Genomic DNA, 13,919 nt, shown 5'->3' with positions numbered 1-13,919 from the left:
CTTCCTGCGAATGATTAATTCTCTCTGAAAAGATATAAATACGTGCATGTGCGTGCAATGTCCCTTACAACGAAAGAGAGAATGACTAATTAGTATGATGGAATCCTGGAATTTTTTGAACAAGCTACTTTCACAAACGAGAAGATATCCTGGAAAACGATGCAACAAAAGCTCGAGCTTTACGTTTCTCTTCTACAAATTTATATAGAGTGCAATTACGTAAATTATGGGAATATATGAAAGAATATATTTACTTTTGTTGTATAAAATGAAACAATCGTGTGTGTAGACCTTTTAACTGATGAAAAGTAAGACGAAGTACGAATGTTTGGAGATACCAATTTGTTCATTACTACTCGATATGTTTAACGCAAAAACAGATATCTTAATTAACCGTGTATAACAGAAGCAACAATAATTCTACAAATCCTATTCGGAAACTTTCTCTCACACACAAAACATAGAACGAGGCCAATGTATTTAGGCGAAAGAAAAGCATCTGCCATTATTTATTGCGACACGCCATCAAAAATCAGAAGAACGAATAAAAAACGTGAAACGGTCCCAGAGGAACAATTTCTCTTTTTGCTGTAAAACAAATGCGTGGCGATACGTTTCTCGAAGAAAAGTCGTTAGGGAGATAGCCAGTCTCGGGCGGAACAACTACGTACATAACAGTCAGACAGTTTTTTGGACGCAGAACCCGCGAGAACCGTAGCAAAGGGACATTGAATGGAGGAAATGGAACTTTGCATGATTGTTCTTTTATAACTTAAAGAACCGAACTAAACGAACACAGTTCCGCGTTGGACACCGTTATACGGACTGCATACGCATGCACGAGAGGTGCACGTAGCACGTGCATGCGCCGCATAAGATTAAAACAAAGGGAACGAGAGTCGTTCGAGCACTGTAAATGTAAATAACGGTGATTCAACGTAAAACGAGCATGAAACGATTCGTTTACCGAACTTAACGGTTAATGAGAATGCATGGAGTGGAACTTTAAAAGCTAGTCAAACGGGAAACTATAAATATGTAGGTAGTTGATAGGAGAAACTCGTGACAAAGTAATTTGGAATGAATTTTCAATGTGAAAAACGATAGAGCTGTCGAATTTCATTGAAACGTTCGTTGATTTAAATATTCTTCTATTTGAAGAATTTGAGAATTTGAAAACCGTGTTAAAGATATCGAATTTAAACGTTATTCTCTTATGAGAAAGGCAAAAGATTCGTATTTCGTAAGTTTTGATCGAAACGCGAAGCGGCAAATATATAAAAACTATATGGATAAAAGTAGGTTGGCAATCGAAGAATACAAAAACATATCTTACAGGTATACGACTTCTAGTATTTCCCAACAGGTAGCATACTGAGGAAAAACGCTCTTCGTTAATTCTGCTTCGCCATCTAAGAGTCAACGTTACGAAAGTGCAGACCCTCTATCGTACCACGTACCTATCACCCACAAATCATAAAAAGCACGTTGACGATCGTTCAATGAGACTGCCGAATATAACCAATATAATCGATCACGATCGATAAGGATCACCACTAACCACCGTAAATACGCGCGATTTTATGTCACAAAACGTAAGTCGCGAAAAAATAAACTAACTGTTCGTTCGATTATGAATACGTACTTTGTACGATTTTCGATCTGTTGATCGTAACAGTTGATCTCGCCGAAAAACAGATTTCTCCGAAAATTTCAAAGTATTAAAATATTTAGGCAAATACGTGTCACCTAAACAGAGCGCGCGAAACAATATGAAGAGGAGAACACGGTGTACCTGGCGGATGAAGCCACCATGAATTGACCAGGGATGGTTGTTGGTTGCCGTGGCCCTCGCCGACAGGGGCGTACATCCTCCTCCGACTACGTCACGCCCGTCACTGCCGCCCCGTGCGGCTGCACCCCCGACTGCCTTCAACCCATAACCCACCGCTCCTCCCGGGATTCCTGTCACTTCCCCTTCCTCCGTGTACGCAAGAGGGTTGCAAGGTTACCGATACCCCCTTCGCTCCACCGTACCCTCCAACTGGCCGATCCACCCCCGCCTCAGCTACTAACCACCCCACCCGCGACCACCTCGAGCGCTTCGCGTTCAAGGTGGAGGAACAACCGCCTCCAACGTCGAGCGACGCACAACCACCACCGGAGTCGGTTTTCCTACGCAAGCAACCGGCCAGCCACAGCCATCACTTTCGCTAGAAAGTACTCGGCCTGCTACAAGGCTCAGCCAGGGCTGACGTTGCAAAGGGCGAGCAGCGATCAACTTTTTTTCATCTACTTTCCTTTGCTTTCCGCTTCTCGTCCTTTTTTATCCTTCTTTCTATAGTGTTCTCGTCTGTCTCTCTTTCTCTATATTACCATGTAGGTATATGCTTTTCGATGAACACGTTTGCCGCGTTCACCATTGGCGAGCAGGTCGACCAAAGGTTCTCTTTCCCTGAATCGATAAGATAATTTCGCTAGCGCGCTACCGGACGAAAAAAAGAGGATGAAACGAAACGACCGAGCGTCGAATCGACGAAAAACACACCGTTGCTATGCAATAGACGACCTAACGACATTTGTTGACAACTATGAATGTGCTTCGTTGGAGACTCGGATTCTGATCGTTCTGATTCGTCGCTGTACGAATCAGAAAGAAAGAAAGTGATTGGACGGTGAAGTTTTGGGCTTAAGGCTTTGATGATCGGTGACGAGACACTAGCGCCAACTAGAGAGCGTTAACTAGTAGCGCACACTATAGATATTTATTAACCTATTTGCATATTTCACAAATTATTACTACCTTTACGTTCTTCAAATATTGCAAGTTACAAATTTATGTAATTGGAGTTCATATAATGGTATTCCACTAATTCTCCCTATTATAATTTTTACATTTAAAAAATTAAAATTTTCTTCAAATAAATAGAATTGTATCCCATGAAATTTTTCTGTAAATGGAGCAAAAATCATATTTTGTTAGTGTTTGAAGTGAGAATGGCTTAAAACTATACTGTTAAGGTATACCGAATCGTCGGTATCCGATTGTGAGGAGAAACTTAACCGACAGATGCAAGTTTGTTACAAAGTATCGAAGCGAAATCTCTATCGGTACTCGAAATCTGTTTAAGGTCGGATGATATATGCCGATAAAGTCGAGATACGCTCATAGGTATTTTTCAATCGTTTCAACCGTAAAGACCGATGTATGAGATGCGTATTTCGAGTGGTATCTGTTAGTCAGATTAGCCAGGTGACAGAGAGAGCATTTGCTTCACGGGTCGACAGTTTCTGGCGTCAACGCATTAATTACGACTGTCCGTCGTTGCGTATGCGTCTTCATTGCGTTCGAGATAGAGGGATGAGAAATGAAATATTTCCTGACTGGCTGACATTTCCTTTCGTTATGTCATTCGTTTTTGTAAAAATCTATTGTCGCGCCATAAATTAAATAGTAAAAAAAAAAACATATAATTCCCATTTTCATTTGTCAAATTATAATAATATGAATAAGATTAATTAGAAACACCTGGTCTGCTTATGGAATTGGCAAAGTATTAAAGATACGTATACAATGTATGTACCTATACCTTAACTTTCATTGAACATTGGATGAATTTAAATACTTTATAGACTAGGACAGTAATAAACTAATTATTCGTCCCACTTCCTCGAAACAATACCATAACCAAGTCCTAAATTACCGAATAATATAAAATCAAACACAAATTCATAAGTTCAAATGGAAATAAACACCTGACTCAAGATTTAACTGAAACGTAACCACAGGACCTTCCAACTCAAAAATGGACCAATGACCACCGTATCCCTAACAATTAAAATTTAACGAACGCAGGAAACGGGCGTCCAAAGCGCACTACATTGTGATCCCCTATTTCGTCCCATGGTTCGAATAGCTGAGATCGCTCGATAATTAAGGCATTGTTTCGCATACCGGAATCCCCTGGAGATTTTTCGTCCTTAGTCAAGAACGATCCAGCACGATCTGCATTGTACGAGAGGAGACCGGCGAGCCAATAGAAAAATTTTTCGGACGCGTGCCAGTGAGAAATTCCGCGCGCCCTAGCTGCCTACGTTCCTGAAGATAGCGGCAACAACGTGGAGGGGAGAACAACCTTGCAAGCTCTCACACCCCCACGGTATGCGTAGAGCTGCGTCGGTGGTAGGGTCTGAAATTTTGGAGGTTGGCAGAATCGGTGAGTACGGAGGGGATTGAAGGGCGAAAAACCGGGAGGGTGCCAGAGGGACGAGAGGGGTGATGTCCTCGGGGGCAGCGGAGGGTTAAAGGGGGGCGGTCTGAAGAGAGCCAGGCAACCTGCACCCGGCAACAGCCCCCGACCTCGGAAGAACTAATCATTAACCTCCTTTCACCCTCCCAAACATCGCTCTAACTCGACCACCTTCGCTTCACTTTCACCTGTGCCTCCCTTTCTCTCTTTGTCTTTTCTTCTCTCTCCGGATTAACCTATTCACCCTTTCTTCACGGACTACCTTCGTTTCTAGAATTCTACCTACGTTACACGTGATTACGATTACTCGTGCCCGCTTACGTCGTTACGGATTTTTTCTGAGGCTCTGTTTCAGTTTGTATTTTTCCTGTTTGCTCGTTTCCTCAATGTAAAATGCAACTTTCAACCCTCGATTAGTATCATTGTGCTGGAATACTCGATTTCAAATTTTATTTTGCGTTGAATTATCATATTTTGTTTTGTATATTTTGTTATATATTATAATTTATTATGTAGATCGATGAGAATGGTTGATAATAATTTTTAGTGCGTAAAGTGTAAAATATTAAATAAATATAACATACACGTATATTTCGATATTAAATATTCTATTATGAATTCCTGTGACCATCTACGATCCAACGATAAATCATGGAGTTGATACCTCGACTGTTGCTTTTTGGATCGTTGGCTTTTACTTTTAAAGATCTTTTTAATTCTTTCCCTTTTTTGTGGGTTTAAGAGGTATAACGGGGTCGTTGAAGAAAGATTTGGAGAATGAAGGAAGACGAATAGGTATATAATGCGAAATGGGTAAAGCTGCTCGTAAACTAGTTTCATCTAGGAGATTCGCGCCAAGGGTTGTGGTAGAAACCCTGTTGCTGGACTTACGTGTGTACGTGTACACGCGTTAAAGGTTGCACCCTGTGCAACCCTCCGAACTTGAGGGCTGCGATACACAGATAAACGCCAGCAGATAGATCAATAAATACGCAAATACGTTGGTACACGTGCGTTACTATGCGTTCTGCGGTGCATTCAACTGCATTCAACGATTGCGGAAGATGCGAACGAAACGAACAACGATGCAACGAATACACGTCTATCCTGTTTCGAATTTTTACCTGTTATTTATTAAATAAATTTATGAAAGTTTTTCGTATCCCTTTCAACGCATAGTGCAATTAGTTCTATCGAATGGAAAATTTATTTTGTAGATCATTATAAGTTAATTAATGAATTATTATTAATCATTAATTATAAAATATTAGAACATTTGCCTCTAGATTATTCTATGACACTCAATTATTTTTAAAAAAACTGTGTTTTCTTTCAATAAAAATTATATTTATCAAATCTATAAATCATTCCATGTTGTTCTATTATCTTAGAAAGTTATATTTTCTTTATAAATATAATAAAATATATCATAAAAATGAATAATATATCCAACCAGTAAAAGCACGTACAAGACACTATATGCAAAGAAAATACACAGTGTGAATAACTAAATAGAAGGGAAAAGGGAAGCAACACGAGCATCATTAAACGACGATTCCTCATTTAAATAATTCAGTGGTATTCGGCCAAGAGGACGGTTGCTACACGGACAGGTATTTGTACTTCTAATCGATGTAACCGGCTAGTGTCGACGTTAAACTCACGATTCAACCATACGGTTCGAGTCACTCTATTTTGCTGGCATATACGGCGTTTATCCACCTCAGTATCTAGATTTACGCGTTGAATTTCAGTCCGATAAAATCATTTATATGACAGAAGCTAGAATAGTCGTAAGACCTGGGAAGGACAAACGATGTGCAAAATCGATCAACGACGTTAACAAAATCGTTGAGACTTTCTCATACGCACAGCTGATTCCACCCTCGAAAACGTGATCTTCGAGAAATTATAAGGGATTACAATAAGCTTGAAAATGAAAATTAATTTCGAAGGAATATACAATATTTTTATCTTTCATTTGGGAGATTAAAATCGACGGTGTTCCCATTACGCTTTGTGCGAAAATAATTCTAGAAAATTTTAAGATTAAAAGACGGATACGCACAAAGCTATGTAGCTGTCTAAGCATTAAAGCATCTTATCTTACCATCGTTTCCGCCTTTGAACGATGTGCTTACTAATTTATAAAAATATACAAAGTATCAAATTCCAACGAACTATCGATCTACCAAATCATATACAATTAATTTATAAGCCAACGCAATTTTAAAATTCCTATCTTTGTTACTAGTATCTAAAAAATTGGAGCGACAGCGAACCCCGAACCACTACACCACCTTCCGCCCAAGAAACAAAAACACCTAAACATTCTACCCCAGCGAAATAAAATGATTCACCGAATCAATTTCCTCGAAAACAAGAAATCTCTCTGAACGACGAACAAAGAAGGAGAAAGAAGTACGCACTGAACTGCATCACTGGAAAGGGCGTATGGAAAAGGAGGGATGATTTTGGAAGACAGAAGAATATCGTGGAGAAGCGGGAGCTCTCTCGTGCGAAGGTCGAGTCAGTGGTTGTCGAGGAAGAAGGGGTGCGCGCGGGGTAGCCGAAAAAGGGGACAAGAGGGGCAAGATGCAACGCACATCTATTGATTCTTCTCCTTCAGCGTGAAGGCCCGCGTGTCCCACTCACTTTCGGAAGCGCGCACGCACCGACCAACGAACGAACGCTCTCGCGCGCTTTCCCTAGCCCGCGCACACGAACACGAACACGTGGCTAAGTTACGTAGTGTGGCTACGTGTGTGCACACACGCGCACGCCCGAGTGCGTCCCGATAGTTGAATGCAGGGCACAAAACGTTCGCTCTCTCTCTTTCACTTGGTTTAAAGAGGGAAGGAAAAAGGAGAAGAAGAAAAAGGGGGAACTGGATTTTGCAACCTCCCTTCCGTGCATTCCTACTGTGAATTTCCTTGGCCGGCTGCATAAAGAATTAGAATGCGAGAACGCGCACACCGTGCAGCTTATACGGAGGCGCAGAATGAAGAAAAAAGAAAAAAATAAAAAAAGAGAAGAGGAAGGCACACACAGGAGCGCAGAAGGGTAAGGAAATGGGGTTGCAGCGATCTGAAAAGTCCGGTAGCCGCGGCTTTGCACTTGTAACTATACTCCATGTAAGAGTACGAATCCTCCGCATATTCAATATCCTGGAGGGGTAGCCATCGGCTTTGCAAACAGTAAACCAGATCGACATAGAGAGACACTGCCTTCCGAAGGTTGAATAACAAAGTGCACGGAACTAGCGAACAATAACGACTTTATGGCCTTTGTTGGTAGGATCAGGCCGTCCTATGTCATCAAGATGGGTAATTAACTAGAGGCAACCGTAAAATACGATTTTCTCGGAGGGGCAATTTTTCGCTGGGATTAGCAGGGGATTAGCAATACAGAAACTGTATTGTAAACTGGCTACAAGAAATATTTATTGTATTATTTACGTACAATAAAAGTACACTTTTCTGGATTTGTCGGGAAGACAAACTAATTTATATGTATAATCGTGTAATAGGATTATAGGATTCGTGTAATAGATGTTCACCAATTTTCCCCATTAGGTATTATTTTTCATTCGCATAATTGAACTCACGTTCAAATAGATTAACTTAACCAGTTAGTCGAGCACTAGATAAAATTTCGTTTGAATAAATAGAGTTTAGATAGATGGTGCTTGTATATTACCTAATTACTTCCATTTTCGTACCATTTGGTAGTACTTTCGTATGGCTACGATAATTTCATACTATGAAAATGAAATAAAACTTGATAAAAGTAACGCTTCATTGGAAAATAAGGATATGTGCCAATTGTAGTCATTGTGTGTGCGCGGGAAAGCCGAGGTACAAATTCTACACGCAAACGAATACGTAACAGAATTTTGCTTGTTGAAATTTCGAGAGACGGTGAAATTTTATGTATATATATCTAAATTAGGGAGAGTCTAAAATTCAAAGATTGTACGACTACAAAGACTATGCAATTTTGTTTGATATTAGAAATACCGACTTGTATCGAACGAAACAAAATATAAGATATATGAAAAGATATGACGCAAGGAAGCAAACAACTCATAGAACAAGTTACAGAATTCCAAAAGTGCAATGTTATAAATAAATAAAGTTTCTATGAAAAATTACATATTAGTCATTACTCTAGTACTTGTAATATTAATTTAGAATATAACATATTTCAGATATAATCTGAGCGATTAGTAATACGATATGTATTTTATGAATTAGAAATATTAAATGAATCCTATTAACTTCTCACCGATTGTTGAAGCAGAGGTGTCCCAAATAGCGTAGATTTCAATTTCGAGTTATCACTCGCGAATCGATAATTAAATTTTAATTATTTATAATAATAAAAATATATAGGAATATATATAAGACACGATATACGTATGTAGAATCGAGTAACGAATCTAGCTTCCGATATGCAGGGCCGACCTTAGCATAATGGCCGAAATTTCGAACGATCATGAATCATAATCTCGTCTTTGTTTACAAGAACTGAAAGGCACGCAAGTGGTGTCGCAAAAACTATAAGACTCCTATTCGAACCGTTAGCAAAATGCAAAGTATGATTCGAATGTACAGAAGTCATCGTACCGGGCGGAGCCAAACATGCAGAAACACAAACATATGCCGCCGTTAAGGTTACGAAAACAATTGTTCTAGGTTGTCGTAAGGGTCAATTTGTGCGACGAGAAATTGTGTACTGAAATCCATTCAAGCAACGATCGGTTATCGATTACGTTAGGAATTATTCGACGTTAAGTTCGATATTTTATTATAATATTAATAACAATAGAAATAGAATCGTGCGGTATTTATGATACTAATATAATTGTATATTTTAGCCGTCTTACGGCCCTTAAATTTTTGTTTATCGATCTTATTATTATTTAAACAAATGAAAAAAGTTTCAACGCTTTAAAGAAAATCTCATCATAAAACTCAAATTGGTAGTAATCTTCCTATACTTTGTTTGAGCTGAACGAATCTTTTAGTGATATCAAAATAAGATTAAGTCGAAGATGATTCGGAAGTATTTTAATTTTAATAGAATTTTAACATTGAAATGTACAGTACTAATAATATAACGATAGCGACAAGATATTCCTATGTATATTCCAAAAAGAGATTTCTTATACTGGGGATTTATAATATTACAATTTAGTTACATATAACATTGTACATTGTAGGTGTAATTTTGTATAACAAAATAAAATAAGAAAATGAGCTCTACTTTATAAGTTTAAAATTGTTTATGCATATTATTTTATTGTTCCAAACTTTTACGATGTGTTATGATATAACACATGGTATAACATAATATATACCAAACGTATATTAAAATGACCATATATTATATAGAAAAAAAACCGAATAAGAATGCAATAGCATAGATATCGGGTAAAATAAATAAGAACTTACAAAAAGCGGTTTTCCACGCATCCGTCTCCCGCCTTTTTCCTATTCTTCGTTTTCTGAATTTTTCAAATGTCACTTTCGCTTCGTGTCGTTAAACAATTATTCGTTTCCAACTCTTTCACGACGTATCACTAAACGCCGGTTCCACGCAAGGAAAAATCTCATTTTTAACAAAACATTTCCGTTCTTATTTTAAATGTCAGATCGCGGAAATCACTCGTCGTGGGATTAAGGATATTTGGATCATCATATAGAATGACTGTGAAAGAATGACAATGTATGAAAGATAACCGATTTTCGCGAAAAATTCTCAACTCTTCCGTCCGTACGCTGCCAGCAGCGAAGGCGACTGAAAACAGAGAATCGGCCGGCAGATTGTCGGTCGTATAGACGCCCTTGTCACGCATTGAAAATGAAAATTTGGTCCGGAATTAGTGGCGCCGCCTTGTGGAAGGAAGACCACTTATTTGATTTTCAAGATGTTTCTGATATAGAATGTAGTGCTGTTACGAAATTTACGTACGCCTGCACTCTATACTACGATAACCTTACATAATAATTTTGTTTTACAATTGAAATAAAACATAATAGTAGATTCTACATATAAATCATCAAAATAATTATAAAGCAAGATAACATATTTTTCATTTTGCTAAATTTATATATAACTGTAGAATTGTTTAAAATACTACATTGATAAAATTAATAAACGTTAATCGTGAATAAAGAATACGAACAAGTTGTATTTTGGTTAAGCTTAATTTTTTATTTGTACAGCTTGACCATAATTTATAATATTTCAATATAGTGATACTTAACCATAGAAGACATTACTAATTAAATTAATAATATCCTCAGTTAAGAATTTCGAAATAATTACCATGTGGATCTGAGAAAACCAGATATAAATTATGATATTATTTCACTACATATATTAATGCATTAACCAACAACTAATACATTTCCCTCAACAAACTCATAAGGTGGTATTTCCAAATTTAGAGGAGCTGGACCTTTCCTAATCCTTCCACTGGCATCGTAATGAGAGCCATGGCAAGGGCAATAGTAACCACCAAAATCACCAGCATTTGCAATTGGAACACATCCTAAATGCGTACATACACCCAAAACTACCAACCACTTTGGATCTCGTGTGCGATCTGTGTCTACTTGTGGATCTCGAAGAGATGCAACATCTACCTGAGCCTCTCGATCAATCTCTTTCTGTGACCTATTATCATTTCAAAACAAAGGTCATTCAATTTACATAAATAGAATTAGAAAAGAGATATATAATCATGTTTAGTAATATTTACCTATGTCGTACAAACAGAGGCTTTCCACGCCATTTGAAAACAGCATTCTTTCCTTCAGGAATACTGTCAAGTTTAACTTCAATCTTTGCTAAAGCAAGTACATCACCTGCAGCGCTCATAGAAGCTACTAAATTATGCACAACTGTTTTTGCGCTATAAACCGCACAAACCCCAGTTGCTATATAATAAATCAATATTTATATTTCTCTGTAATTATTGAAATGGAATAATGCAAAGAAGATTAAAAGATATACTTACTAGCTGTTACAAGATACGTAAATGATTTGCGACTAGCAGCGCTATGTTTGCTTGGAACTTTTGGATCTTTTACAGCCTTATGACGATAATCAGTGAAATCTGGCCATTGAATATCAGTATGCGCCAACCTCCTCTGTGTTGCTAGTAAACTTGCTATAAAAATCAATTCATTGACAATACTGTTTCCTACATCGAGTATAAAATAGGATATTAAAGATAAAAATAGTATATTTCAATGTTTTAAAATAAGACAAATATTTGCTCAACATTTGTAATAAACTAATACATTGATACAATAATAATCTTTGAGACATGTACCGCATACGCCATACGATTATATAATCGAAATATCTAAGAGTGTATTTTGTTTATACACGAAATCTAATAAATTAATGTTTAAATAAAAGCCTCAAACCTCCAATTCCTGAACTGACACGTAGAGCTCCTGTAATAAGAGATTCGTACAAACTTTGAACGAGCATTCGATCGACGACAGGTTTAGTGATGATTTTTGATTTCTGTACGATACCCTTTCCAGATACTGGTTGCATTCCATTTGAAATGACAGTCGTCGACCTTAAAAGTGGAGCGAGGCTCGTTGATTTCGCTACAACATTCATTTTTCTTAATTACGCACGAACGTCCAAACGAGACAACTTCATCGGACACTAAGTAAGATCCGAAGAACTACGTTCTTAGAGGTCTCCACTCTGCAACTTTCGCGGAAAATTTTCCGTGTAATTAATAGATGTCGCGCTATAATGTATTGAACCAGATACATACCTTGTCGCTGATTGAGCTATGTAGTTAATCGCGAAACTTAACTTTCAGCAACTGATCTTTTAACAAAATTGAAATAAATATAAATTAGATTATATATTCATAATTTACACATGTGTAGTTAAATTTGATTCTAATATTTAGTTCTCCCTTTCAAACACAATAAGCTATGATCTGCTATGGCATATATTTACATGCATAGTGAGGTATATCAATTTCAATAAAAAATATTGCTACTTTTGAAAATTTTAATACGTATTATTTTATAGAATTATCTAATGATATGATGATAAAATCAAGCCTTAAAATATATGTTACTTTGACTACATCATTGATTATATTTCATAGATGTTCTTTGTACCGCTTTAATCATACACACAGTTATACACGTTTAAAAGTTGTACATTTGGAAAATTCTTCTACAAAATATCACAATGATGCATACAATGGTTCATAGATGGCATAACTACTAATTTAAAGCGTCTATATTGTCTGGATTGTCTGAGGTTTCACAAGCACATGCAACATGCGTATAGAAACGTGTTATTTTTGTTCGTCCCGGATTTATCCGGGACATGGAATCCAGTTTGTAAGAAATGATTGTAAGGTAAGAATGAAAGATTGTAAGGTGAGAATTTTTGTACATATTCGTCATAACATCTACATTTCTTCTATGATTTTAGAAGAATTATTTAAAACTACAACATTCTGGTGACTTTTAGGTTATGTGTACATTTAGATACTACTTTGTTTTTATATTTAATAACAATAAATTTTTGTGCAATATGTGGACAATTGATAATTGTTATAAATTATGTTATAAGTATTACAATTTATGCATTTCTTCATGTCATATTCTACTTATATTATAGATATTCAAATTTTGTCGGTCAAAGTGCCATGCTGCGTTTAAGAAAAAGAAGAATCCAAGGAAAGTCAAATGGACAAAAGCATACAGGAAAACAGTTGGCAAGGACTTAGCTGTGGATCCATCATTTGAATTCGAGAAAAGAAGAAATATTCCACTTAAATATAATAGAGAATTATGGCAGAATGCAATTGATGCGATCAAAAAAGTAGAAACTATCAAACAGAAGAGACAAAATCTACATATAATGCAACGATTACGTAAAGGACGTGAATTAGAACAAGAAAGAGATATTAAAGAAGTTCAACGTGATTTATCACTCATAAGATCACCTGCTGCAGGATTGAAAGAAAGAAAGAAACTAGAACAAACCGAACAAGAAGAGATGCAGGAATCTAACGATGAACAAGAACAACAAGAAATGGAAGTGAATTAGTTTTGTTTATTATACGATGATTATATTCATAACACGATAAGATGGAATAATTTATATAAAAGTCTACAATTAAACTTATTACATTTTACATGTATTAGACAGATTGTGGATGAAAGAAAACTTTATTTAAAATAAACAATTTATATAAAATTCGTTTTTTATAGTACAACATAATTACATATTTATGTAAGAATTATAAATAAAATTAATATCAAATTAAGTACTAGTAATGCCATTGTTTATCTAAGTTAATCTAAGTTATTAATTTAATTGTTATGAGTAATTCATTAAAAGTACTAAATAATTTGGAAACTTAGAACGCTCAAAAATTTTGTGAAAATTCTGAAATATTGATATATGAAAGTGTTCTGAAATACCGACATCGAAAAAAATCAGTGTTTCTTACGCCCTCTGCGATTTACTACGGCGAATATAGTAATTATATTGAACTTAATCGTCGAAGGCGATAAAGTCAACAACTACGAGAAGACCTAGCAAGATTCAGAAAATAAATAATTATATATTTCTTTATTGTCGAGATTTCTTACATTTCTGATA

At 36.4% G+C, this 13,919-nt stretch overlaps 3 protein-coding genes across 7 annotated transcripts in view; 1 reads left to right on the top strand and 2 right to left on the bottom strand.

Annotated features, from left to right (window-relative positions):
• LOC126915697 (zinc finger protein chinmo) overlaps positions 1 to 10,298 on the bottom strand; it is a 72,391-nt gene extending 62,093 nt beyond the window's left edge. The window contains exon 1 of one of the 4 annotated variants that reach the window (XM_050720621.1): positions 9,707 to 10,298. Coding sequence is in view for 1 of the 4 variants with exons in the window: in XM_050720616.1 (XP_050576573.1) it covers positions 1,796 to 1,871 (76 nt within the window). In the remaining 3 variants the exon portion in view is untranslated. Of the gene's footprint in view, positions 1 to 1,336; positions 1,353 to 1,795; positions 1,928 to 8,537; positions 8,557 to 9,706 lie in introns of those variants that run through there. The other 3 variants (XM_050720622.1, XM_050720616.1, XM_050720623.1) reach the window with 3 other exon arrangements.
• A 145-nt stretch (positions 10,299 to 10,443) lies between these two features.
• LOC126915708 (cytochrome b-c1 complex subunit Rieske, mitochondrial-like) lies at positions 10,444 to 11,988 on the bottom strand. Of its 2 annotated transcripts, XM_050720646.1 has the most exons (5): positions 11,807 to 11,988; positions 11,693 to 11,722; positions 11,278 to 11,430; positions 11,020 to 11,197; positions 10,444 to 10,934 (listed from the first exon to the last, which is right to left on the bottom strand). In XM_050720646.1, exons 1-5 carry the CDS (start codon positions 11,895 to 11,897, stop codon positions 10,646 to 10,648), a joined length of 741 nt encoding a protein of 246 aa, XP_050576603.1. In that variant the 5' UTR covers positions 11,898 to 11,988; the 3' UTR covers positions 10,444 to 10,645. The 2 variants fall into 2 exon arrangements, with proteins under 2 accessions (XP_050576603.1, XP_050576602.1); XM_050720645.1 differs by having other exon boundaries at positions 11,693 to 11,988.
• A 431-nt stretch (positions 11,989 to 12,419) lies between these two features.
• LOC126915715 (probable ribosome biogenesis protein RLP24) lies at positions 12,420 to 13,581 on the top strand. The gene is made up of 2 exons (XM_050720661.1): positions 12,420 to 12,664; positions 12,930 to 13,581. Exons 1-2 carry the CDS (start codon positions 12,584 to 12,586, stop codon positions 13,359 to 13,361), a joined length of 513 nt encoding a protein of 170 aa, XP_050576618.1. The 5' UTR covers positions 12,420 to 12,583; the 3' UTR covers positions 13,362 to 13,581.
• Positions 13,582 to 13,919: the final 338 nt, after the last annotated feature.

The sequence above is a fragment of the Bombus affinis genome, chromosome 4 (genome assembly GCF_024516045.1).
Source record: "Bombus affinis isolate iyBomAffi1 chromosome 4, iyBomAffi1.2, whole genome shotgun sequence".
Classification (NCBI taxonomy): domain Eukaryota; kingdom Metazoa; phylum Arthropoda; class Insecta; order Hymenoptera; family Apidae; genus Bombus; species Bombus affinis.
The sequence above is the reverse complement of the archived record's forward strand: the minus strand, read 5'-3'. Positions and strand labels throughout refer to the sequence as shown.

Bases quoted from the DNA above. Each gene is read 5' to 3' on its own strand.
- LOC126915715 (XM_050720661.1), top strand. From the start codon at position 12,584: ATGCGTATAGAAACGTGTTATTTTTGTTCGTCCCGGATTTATCCGGGA. The intron at 12,665-12,929 runs GTAAGAATGAAA...CTTATATTATAG, and splicing joins TTGTAAGAAATGATTGTAAG to ATATTCAAATTTTGTCGGTC.
- LOC126915708 (XM_050720645.1), bottom strand. From the start codon at position 11,897: ATGAATGTTGTAGCGAAATCAACGAGCCTCGCTCCACTTTTAAGGTCG. The intron at 11,431-11,692 runs GTTTGAGGCTTT...TGATTTTTATAG, and splicing joins TGTCAGTTCAGGAATTGGAG to CAAGTTTACTAGCAACACAG. The intron at 10,935-11,019 runs GTAAATATTACT...AAATGATAATAG, and splicing joins CCTCTGTTTGTACGACATAG to GTCACAGAAAGAGATTGATC.